Genomic DNA, 11,428 nt, shown 5'->3' with positions numbered 1-11,428 from the left:
CAGTAGGCTAAATAATGCTTGTGTTGTTGCTACTAGATGACGATATACACGGTCTAACACGAGGAGCCCGAAAGATTTGAACCACGCACTTCTGAGACTAAAAGAAGGAAAAAAGTTTATATGAGTTTAAGTAAATCTCGCTAAAAACATTTTTGAATATATTTGTACATAAGTTAATGTTATGGCATAAAACTGGCACTGAAAATGAATTTAAACGTTTTTTTTGTAAAACCTAGTTTATGCAAAGGTACCATAAGGGCACCGTCGCCATCAAAAAGGCGTTTTGCACTACTGCTATTCGACTGTATTTAAGTTACAACAAGAAGTTTTTTTCATTTGTTGTAACTCTGAAACTAAACGAAATCCAGAAAAGTTTATATGACTTTTTAGTCTCTAAATGTGATCAGGAATATACTGTTATAAATCTGTTGGTTTCCTCATGTTACACCGTGTATATAATATATAATTATATACATATTAACGTGCAAAACATGCATAACTCAAAAATAAATGTTTGTAATAAACACAAATAAATACCTCAACTAGGATTCGAACTCGGGATCGGGACCTCCTGATTCGTGGGTTAAGTATCGACTAGGGTCGTTCGTTACTAAATCTTATAGGATAGGATTAAAACCAATAACCTTGTGCCTATTTATATACAGTGGACGATGCTACATTTCTATTCCTATTCTCTTTTATTCTATTCAGAGATCTCTACTGATATATAAACCGATTCAGCACTGAGTAATACTCAAAAGTACCTACTCATTCAAATACACTACTATTAATACCTAATACTAACTTACCTATAAATAAATCCCTTCGCAATTGTCAGTGAACTTAAACTTCACCATCATTTGGATGATAAATAAACATTAGGTACACATAATCTACAAACACGGAAGTGCGTACCGGTCTCCATAAGTAATTGCAAAAATTTGGTTCTTGGTAATTATTCAACAAATCTTATTGAGTTTTGGTTTTAAAGCGGAAACGTCGTGACAACATGACGTCAACAAACTCTGAACAAAAAAGATGCGTTTAGTAAAATTATTAGTTAACATACGTCTTTTTATTACTAAACCTCTTCACTGACACACCTCCAAACATATTTACAAAGATTGTGTTGACTGCAAACTTGTTTTATAATTATAACTTGACATCAAGGCCCACTACAGGTATGTGTAATCGTAGATCACAAATTAGTGGTCGATCTGTTGCGCTCTGTAAGCGGTTTGAATCAGCCCCCGCAGGCGCACCTCGCGGTGGTTGTCGCCAAGCTAAGCATCACTGTTGCGTTTGCGCAGACTCTTTGAGCGCTCGCATTCTATCGCTAACTCCGCGCCGGCGCCTACCTACAAACTGCTTAACAAATCGTGAAATGAGCGTGGTATTGTGAAAATAAATTGTGAATTATCAAATTGAACTTTGATAGTTATTTGACAACGAAATGGCTATTTTAACTTTTGAAAAGTTTACAGGTGAGTCTTAAATACTTATTCGTTTTTTTTTAACTGTATTTGTTGTCTAATCCCATACTTTTTACATTACCGGTATTTTTGTTTAGCTCTAAATACATGCCCTAGTTTATATGTCAAGTAAGGCTTCAAAAAGTTAACAGTTTTAATTTATTTTTATTTTAACCTATTTGCGGGACTCTAATTAAGTGTTTCGAAACTTTTGTAAACTTTTGTACTTCACACATTAGTTAAAAATCCTTTAAAAAGTCAGTGTATAAAAGTAGTTAGGTTCCAAGAATCCTTTAGGCAATTATTTTTATGTATGTATTATATTATCGTCGTTGTTTTAATGTGCCGTTAAAAACCAATTGCATTTCTAAAAATGCGTGAAAATGGATTTGTAAGATTTGCTGCACTTTATGAACGGGCAAAGCTGAATAAAAGTTTATTCAACCGTTCCTATAGAACTGAAAGTGAGACAATACATAAAGTGAACAAAATAGCATAAACCCTTTAATATTCACACAATCCAAGTACATTTTCAGCTCTAATGTTCATATATGTTCCATGATCTTGATGTTTTTAGTCAAATTTATAATTTTCCTAATAATATGGTAATATGTTTTGAGTTATGAGTAATTTAAGTGAGTTTGAGTTATGCTGTGCCCTTACCCGGCCCATGTGAGAAGAGACATTGTGTACCATGGGTACAATAAAGAATAATGTATTCTGATTTATTTGGTTTATAAACTTGAATAGTGTGAATAAATTAATAGAATTCATATTTTGGCCATTTTAGTATAAGGTGGTCAGTTATAGACGGTTTACCCTATAATGAAAAAAACTTGATTATTTTTGAGGTTCTAGAAGCACTAAAATTAATAAACAGGTTATCTGTCTTAATACCTACAATACAAAACTCGCTCGGGATATATACCTATATATGTAGGCATATGTAACAAACTTGTAAATTTCCGCCATCAGTTTTCCTTCGGCAATGTACGAGTATAATACTCGAAATCAAAAAGATAATTTTGTAAATATTAGGGTTCCGTAATTAAAATGAAAAAAAAAATAATAAAATAACGGTACATTTATTAAACATTTTTTTTGTGTGTCTGTCTGCCAGCGCGTCGGTCACAGGCAATTTGGTCTAAAATTACTGGACCGATTGAGTTGAAATTTAGTACCTACATATAAGAAAAATATGTAAGTTGGTGACCCAAAGACGTGTTTTTGAGGGGCTAGAAAATAAAACAAAAATGTGCATACTATATCGTGTGAAATATCAATTATTATTATGCGAAACTACTAGGCCTGAAAATTTGAAATAAGGCAGAAAATTTATCATAACCCATAGCAGGAAAATCTATAAGAAAGGTCAACCGTGGATCGTTTCTTTTTAGTTGATTACGGAACCATTGGTCGCGAATCTGACTCGCACTGGGCCGTTTTTTTTATTTGAATTCCTTTGTGTTGTGATTATAAAAAAATATGATATGTATAAAATTTAACTTCTGAGCAATGTGTGCGTTCGCCGTAATACGTAATCCCTTATAATATTATAAATAGGAAAGTAACTCGGTCTGTTTGTTAACTCTACACAATTCATCCGCTGAACCGATTTAGGTAGATAAAATTTGGTATTGAGATAGTTTGAGGCCCTGGAGAGGATATGGGGTAGTTTTTATCAATCATCATCATAATTACACGCAGACACGTATAATATAAGTCGACGACTTATAGTTTATAGTTATTTGTTTTACAAGCGGGCAAAACTATTGTTTAACCGTTCGTGCTAATATTGATAACCGGAGCAAGCGAAAGATTCCAAAATTTAACCATGAGCATAGCGATTTGTTCGAAAAGTGGAATCTTGAGCGTTGCGAGCCGTTACCACTTGGCGTGGTGAAAAATACTATTACTGCCTATCAATAATTTAATTTTTGTATAGAATTCTAATTGCATATTTCAATGTTTCAATGTGTAAGTATACGGTCAAACAACCTTGGCAGTAAAAAGCGAAATTCAAATTTTCTGTGGGACGATAGATCTGTGGCAACTTATCGCGAAGCCTATACCTATACATATACTATAATCAGCTTTTTCTTATTTCCGTGTCGCTGTCACAATTCAATGTAAAATTTAATTATTTTCAATACCCGTTTAATCTCTCTCTTCTCTCTCTTCACTGGCTCAGTGACCCAAACAGGATCTTGGCCTCTGACACAAGAGAGCGCCACTCTGCCCTATCCTGCGCCACTTCACGCCAGTTGGGTATTCCGAGGGCGAACAGGTCTTTTAGGACTTCGTCACTCCAGCGGTATCTGGGACGCCCAGACGGACGTTTTCCACCCGGGTGCCCCACATACGCTCTTCTCACGGCACGATCCTCTCCCATCCTCTCTAGGTGACCGAGCCAGCCCCGGGTATATTACGGGTATATTTTTAATACCCGTTTAATAATAAAAATATTTTTTAAGAGTTTTTACACTGTTTTAGGTAGGCACCCAGCCAGTACAGTACCCCTAGTGTAAATAAATTCGATTTCGAAACGTGACGTACGCGTTTACGTTTAGTCTCATTTTGTATTGGATTTAGAAAGAGCGCGCCAAGCGGGACGTTTTGGAAACTCAAAATCCTATACAAAATGAGACTTAACGCAAACGCGTTCGTCACGTTATGATGTCGATTAAATTTACACTAGGGGTACATATACGGTTTCGTTTGTTTATAGGCCACATTTTGGACCAGTAATCTAAGCGCCGATGTTTTACTGTCCAAATAATAATAAATAGTTCTATTAGAAAATCGAACTAAATATGTTTATGTTTACCAGCTACACAATAAACAAATTTATGGCGGGGGTGATGATGTCCTAAGTTGCTATTTTACATAAGAATGTAAACAGTATTTTCAATTATATATAAGAATTCCAAATATGTATATAATTTTCATATAAACTTGCAACCCTCATTTCACGCACATTCGTAACCGCCTGTGCGACCCACCATACAAGGAAAATTGGTAGTCAGAATACTCAGAAATCTCAGAATTAATGGTATATGAAAAGAGTTGAATTTGTTTTGTTTTAAAATCGAACGAAACAAAACAAAAGCAACTTTGTGACATTTAATTATGATTCAAGTTTCATTGGAGGTAATATTGAACCTCAATAGAAGGTAGAAGAGCCGACTGCAAAATTTCGTAGTGACTTGATAGTTGATTCGCGATGCACAATGGTTTCCCCATACAAATGATGTTAAGTCCGAATTTGATAGTCTGTCACGGCGGAATTTGCCGAAGTACAAAAAAGAAGGCCACTTTCGTTTCGAAAAAGGGGGGCCGATTAAACCCATCTGATACCGAAATAATAGTTATGGCAGCAGTTACAAATTTACTGGTAGACACAGAAAAGTGAAGTCACGTCAGTTTTTTTCCGGAAGTGCTTGGTAGGCTCTGAAAGGTGACCATCGGGACCCCTATTAGTGACATTTGTTTTAGGCACGTACAAATATCGGTGTAACAAGACGTCGTTACAAGGTTATATCAAAAATAGATTTTTGAAACGTCATTCGAAGTGTCACAGGTGTCACCGGACCCATCTTTCGCCGATCGGGGCACAGGGCATTATTTTATATGCAGGTATATGTATGTATACGTAATTTGTTTACCTACACTAACGAAGTGTTGTTTATGTTAGTGTTTAGAAATAAGAATCGAGTAATCATAAATCAGAAATAATTTGCAACTATACTGTTGTTTCATTATTTTATGTTATGAGCTAATGACTGATGAATGAAAATACACAAAATGAATAGGACGTTCGTTTAGAACATCTTGTTAAATTCACTAATTATATGAATTATATTTATGTTATTTTCTTTGAAGCAAAACATAAATTAAAAAAAAAAACTGGTCACATAAGAAATTAAAATCTCATACAAAGTATTGCATTTCAAATGATTTATTAACCTTGTTATGGCACCTACCTAGAAACAAAGCGGTCGTAAATAAGATAAAAACTAGGTAGTTAGTAAATTCCTTGTCTTAAACGGTTCCTAGTTGGATAGATATAGATATACATAGTTTTTCTTGTAAGCACTTGTCGTTGCCATAAGTCATTGATCCGATAGTTATATAACTTATAAACCATAGCTTTCACATTTAGGTCTAAGGGCCTTTTCACATTATCCAACACTATATCGGGAGTTGAGACCCAAAGTCACATATAGTTATCATTTTTACGTGCTTCAGATAGTGTTGGCTTATTATCTTAACGAGTATTTATGATAGCACACAAATATTGCCGTCTGACAACTGATCGAAAACTTGTATTATAGGCCGTTATAGGGCAACCTAGGTAGATTAAAAGTGCATTACTTTACGAGCCCCGATAGAGCGGAGTTAATGCCGCTATCTTATCGGATACGTATAATATTTAAAAATTCGATAAAAATCAAACGTCCCCTACGTTGCTGGGATTGATATACAACCAATTGTGTCAAAATATTTTCAATAATGTTAATATGCAGAGAGGAAAATGAGTAAGTATTAAGTTTGTATGAAAAGACGATTTCGTGAGGGACCTCCAGTTTCGTTTAAGAGTCACACGAAAAAAGACAGAAGCCGAAAGAAAGAAACCGCTTCTATACCCGAAGATGTTATTTCATATCGAGGGCTTCAGGCCAAAGGGGCGTATACGCAAAAATGCCATTTTTCGTTTTTAACGGCATCGTATTCGTCTTGTAACAATACGTAAGCACAATTTTTTTCATAATTTTATCATAACAATTAGTTAAGTAAATAATTAAAAAATCATTTGGCGTATAACAGACAGTCATAATTTTATGTCGTTCCAAAAAGCCGTACTGAAGGCGTATAAGTGATATTTTCATTCAGTCCCCGATATTCATCGGAGTATAAAGGCGTACGTACATACTTCTCTCATGTGACAGTGCGAACCACCAAATAGTGTCACGCTATATAGGCGTACATACATACGACCATAAACTTTTACCAACTATCCTCAAAGTGCGTCGCGGCAAAGAGGCGTATGAACATACGACCGTACAAAAATTACGTTGGCCTTCAAATAATGCCGGGCCAAAGGGGCGCGGAGACAGCGTCCTTGATTGCCGCATATTGCTATCCCTTTCTGTCAAGCGGGTAAGCGCACTAGGGCCTCCTGTCTCTCAGTCAGTGTCTAGTGCGTTACAGTATGGTGTGCATCTCGTGCGAATAATAACAATAAAGTGGAGCGCTCTGATGCTGATGGCTCTGCCCTGGGCATTCAAGAATGACGTCGGCTGTCTCCTCTGCCTCCAAGTACTCTCTGCAGAGGGGGCTTTCTGTAACACGTAGTGTTAGTAGGTGTTTGTTTAGTGGGGCGTGGCCGGTTATGGCCCCAGTCAAAAGCCGGACCTGTGGCCTCTTCAGCTGTCTCAGCCTCCTCGACAAACCGGGGTCGATTGTCGGGAGGGCTTCCTTCGCCTGCCTGCACGTGCCTAGGTTAGACCAGTACGGTTGGTGTTTTACCTTGGTGTTGTGTCGCAGCATGTTCCGGAGCCAGGCATAAGGCAGAGGTATAATTGGCTCCGGTCCTGCCACCCTCAGTTCCGAACATCCTCTCGCCAATATGTCGGCCGCATCGTTCCCTCGCGAGTTGCTGTGTGTCCCTTGATCCACTGCAGAGTTAAGCTGGTGGTGGTGCTTACCTCTGACAGAGCTTTGTGGCATTTGTAGATTAGCCCTGAGGTCAAAGTATAACTTTGCAGAGCTTGTAGTACTGACCAACTATCAGAGAGTATGCGGATGGAGTAGTCCAATACTTTCCTTGAGGCGATTGCGTGTGCTGCCATTATGATGCCAATTCTGCCTGGAAGACTGTGTTGTGGGCACCTAGTCAAGTCCTAGTGGTGTTGAGATATGTATGTTTAGGCCCTCTGAGAATACTCCAGCGCCACCACCTGACCTTGTCTTTGATCCATCCGTGAAGATTCTCAGCTCTCATGGGTTGAGTCCTTCACGAGGTTCTTCGTGTAACTGTATCTTAATTTCTTGTCGAAGACGAATTGTCTGGGTATCCTGTCAGTCACCGCTTCTATTAGCGGTTCCTTACCTATCGCCTCGTAGAGGATCTCGGTGTGTGGTACCCTAGGTGGTCTCCAGAGATTAGATTTTTTGAGACGTACCGCCGTAGCTAGCGCTTCCTGTTGTATAAAGAGGTGCAGCGGCGGCAGGCTCAGTAAGGCTTCCAGGGCCGCGGTTGGTATTGTCCTCATGCAGCCCGTGGTCGCCATACAGGCCAACCTCTGGATTCGTTGTAGTTCAGCTTCAACTACGGATAGTGTGGTGCGTGGCCACCAAACTATCGCACTGTAGCTTATTATTGGTCGCATGGCTGCCTGGTAAAGCCATAGAGTTATCTTTGGGGTTAGCCCCCAGGTTCTACCCACTATCCTACGACATTGCCAGATTACGACTGTGGCTTTGTCAATTTTGCAGTTTAGGTGATTGCTCTAATTTAATTTGCTGTCAAGTATTACCCCTAAATACTTTACTTCCGCAGATAGTTGGAGTTCAGTGTCGAACAGGCGGAAGTGTTGGTGAACATAACCAGCTCAGTTTTGTTGGGATTGTCTGAGAGTTCATTGTTAAAACAACAGCGTTCCACGATGGCTAGTGCAGAGCGGGTAACATCGCATACCGTACCTGCATGATTGCCGCTCGTCAGTATCACTATGTCGTCAGCATAGCCGATTGTGTAATAGTGATTATTGTTTAGTGTGGTGATCAGGTCATTCACCACAAGGTTCCATAGTAGTGGCGATAGGACTCCTCCTTGGGGGCATCCTTTTGCCATTAATGCCTGCTGTGTTTCGCCCGTCCCGAGTTTGATGGTTCGTTGGCTCAACATGTTGTTTATCCATTCTGTCATAACTGCATTCGCGCCATGTCTTACCAGCGCTGCTGTAATGCTACTGAACCTGGTCCTATCGAAAGCCCTTTCTATATCTATGAAGGTTCCTAAGCACATGGATCTGTTTTTGACCGCCACCTCAATTTTACTTACTACTGCGTGAAGTGCCGATTCTGTAGATTTGCCAGGGCTGTAGGCATATTGGTTTGGATGCAAGGGCACATGAATTTGCACCCTCTCTCTACACAACCTCTCTAATGTTTTCAACATGAAAGAGGTCAGGCTGATGGGCCTGAAGGATTTGGGGTCCGAGTAGTCGTTTTTACCTGGTTTCGGTATTAAGATAACCTTGACCTCCCTCCATTGCTTCGGCACGTACCGGTGAGCCAGACAGGCGCGCAGAACGATGGTCAGCTTCAGAGTGAGATGCTTCCCGCCCCATTTAAGAAGCGCAGGGAAGATCCCATCCATTCCTGGAGATTTGAAGGAGTCAAAGCTGTTTAAGGTCCACTGCGTGCGCTGCGGGCTGATTACCTCATATGTCTGTAGCCACTCGTCCTCCGTCGGGGTGGTAGTAATTCTTAAGTGTAACATTCCTCTGTTATAATTTGATGGAGACGTACATGAGTTAAGTTGTTAGCTAAAGTACTTTTAGGTTTATTAGTACAGAAGATTTAATATTGTTTCTTTTTATGAAATGAATCGTCATCGAATGATGTCGTATTTATTTGTTTAGAAGTTTTGATTAATATTTTATTGTTTAAGATATGTAGTTATAATTTTGTTACCAGTGGTACCATTAAAGAAGGAGTAATGTTTATTGTCTGAATACAAGTTTTGATACGTTTTAACTTTAACCTTTTGTTTTAGTTAATGCACTCTAAATTTAATCGTTTGATTGTTTCTTGACTGCTTTTTTAGTAAAGCAGTCATTGTGTTGTCTTAGCAATTTCCATGCATCCTTTACTACCAATTTCAATTTTATTCTTTTCTATTAAATCGTTTTGTACTACTCGACTTTTGAGCGACTACCATTTACCTACTATCACAAATAGTAAAAATGATCTTATTGGAATTCAGTTAAGTCAGTTTTCTTAAGTAAGCCCACACGTCTTAACTCTAGCTCCCAGCGAAGTGCTAAACGACTGCTATTATAGGCAAAAATCAGAATAAGCGACGTGATTGTCTTTTGAAACACTTCTTCTTATCGTGTGAGTTGTAAGATTGATGTACCTTAAAAACCCTGGTGTTAGAGTTATTGAGTCGCCAAAGGCCTGTGACATGGCTCTCATGACGAGCACCACCGGATAGATAGCAGCCGGGACCAACGACTTTACACCGTGCCTTCCGAAGCACAGAATCATCTTACTTTTCGGACAATCAGGTGATTCAGCCTGCAATGTCCTAGCCAAACCGGGAATAGTCTCACAAAGTCACAAAGCGACTTTTGCTTGACAGTGTCCCCACCGGGATTCGAACCCGGAACCTCCGATTCGAGAGACAACCGTTCTAACCATTAGACCACGGAGGCTATTGAAACACTGATATGCTCAAAGTGGCAATTCAAAATAGTTACTTACCCAATCGGTAACCAGCTCGAGTCGACATTGCTTAATCTCGTGGACAGTTGTGACACTATCAAAACCATCAGGAATCATTTTAATGGTAAAATCTAGATGAATTTATGAATATTTAGTCAAAATATAATTTGGCGCCCTATTATACGGCCACAAATAAAGGATACTTACACGATAGATTCGTCAGCCCAGACGGGCGTATAAAAATCAGAAAAAATAGAAGAAACTACACAATGATGACTAAATTACTGTAAAATTAAAGTATTTCGCATTATTAACAGTATTTCCACCTTTCATGATTAAATTATCGAATAGAAAAAAAAAATGAATTATACGACCATAAATCTCAAGTATTTTTCAAAAAATTTCAACCTATATGTCGGAAATTACTGTCGTGGTAAAGAGGCGTAACTACATAATTACTGCTTTTTAGAATACGTAGAACGAAACTAAGCATGACACATGAAACAGACAGTAATTTAAATACTCTATGCAAAATTGTAGAACAATCGGTACATTGTAACAAAAGTTATTCAGTTTTTTGTCTCTCCTGAAAAGTAGGGTTCTTGCTTATACGCCCCTTTAGCATGAAGCCCTCGATATGTCTTTTTAAGATACCGTAACTCCGATTATATGGCGGCAGTTAGGTTCGTGTGACTCTTAAGGCGAAAGTGGAGGACCCGAGCGAAATCCCCTTTTCATACTAATGTAGTCCTCATGTTCCTCTCTGGATATTATTAACATTATTGAAAGTTTTTTGACAATTCGTTGTATATCAAGTATATCAACCAAAGCTATGCTCCTACGTTGCGTTTGATTATTTTCGAATTTTTGATTATCTTAAGGGTTAGGAGCATTAAAAAAAATATGAAATCTGATTCTCGCTTCTAACTTTTACAATCGAAAAAAGTAAAACATAGTAAAAAGTATCGTTAATATGCATCTATTTTCTCTTAAGAGGAAAGGGGACGGCCGTTTCTCCATACAAACGTAGTCCCCATTTTCCTCTCTGAATATTAACATTATGGAAAATATTTTTATATAATTTGATGTATGTTAACCATAGCTATGTTTGACGTTTGACTTTTTTCGATTTTTTGATTATTGTCAAAATTGTTTTCATACAAATAACTTTAAATGCTCCTAAATTTTATAATAATGTGATTTGTAGTGTTAAGATATATTGTTATAATATGTATGTCAGTATTAAGGTATTTATTTATGGGCCACTAGTTGCCTGAAATAAAGATTTTAATTTAATTTAATAACCAAAAATTAGAAAAAAAAACCATACGTATCATAGGGGGATATATTACACACACAAATTGTGTCAAAATATATTCAATAATGTTAATATCCAGAGAGGAAGACGAGGACTAAGTTTGTATGAAAAAGTAAATTCGCGTGGGTCCTTCCTCCACTTTCGTTTCGTCTTAATGTAGAAGTGCTCTTAGGTCGACATAGGA

The 11,428-nt window shown here is 38.0% G+C and overlaps 1 protein-coding gene across 1 annotated transcript in view; it reads left to right on the top strand.

Annotated features, from left to right (window-relative positions):
- The first annotated feature begins 1,284 nt into the window (after positions 1-1,284).
- Positions 1,285-11,428, top strand: part of LOC133526079 (putative inorganic phosphate cotransporter) — a 45,244-nt gene continuing 35,100 nt past the window's right edge. The window contains exon 1 of the mRNA XM_061862531.1: positions 1,285-1,484. Within this exon, the coding sequence (XP_061718515.1) occupies positions 1,454-1,484 (31 nt within the window). The 5' untranslated portion in view covers positions 1,285-1,453. The remainder of the gene's footprint in view (positions 1,485-11,428) is intronic.

The sequence above is a fragment of the Cydia pomonella genome, chromosome 16 (assembly GCF_033807575.1).
Source record: "Cydia pomonella isolate Wapato2018A chromosome 16, ilCydPomo1, whole genome shotgun sequence".
NCBI lineage: Eukaryota > Metazoa > Arthropoda > Insecta > Lepidoptera > Tortricidae > Cydia > Cydia pomonella.
The sequence above is the reverse complement of the archived record's forward strand: the minus strand, read 5'-3'. Positions and strand labels throughout refer to the sequence as shown.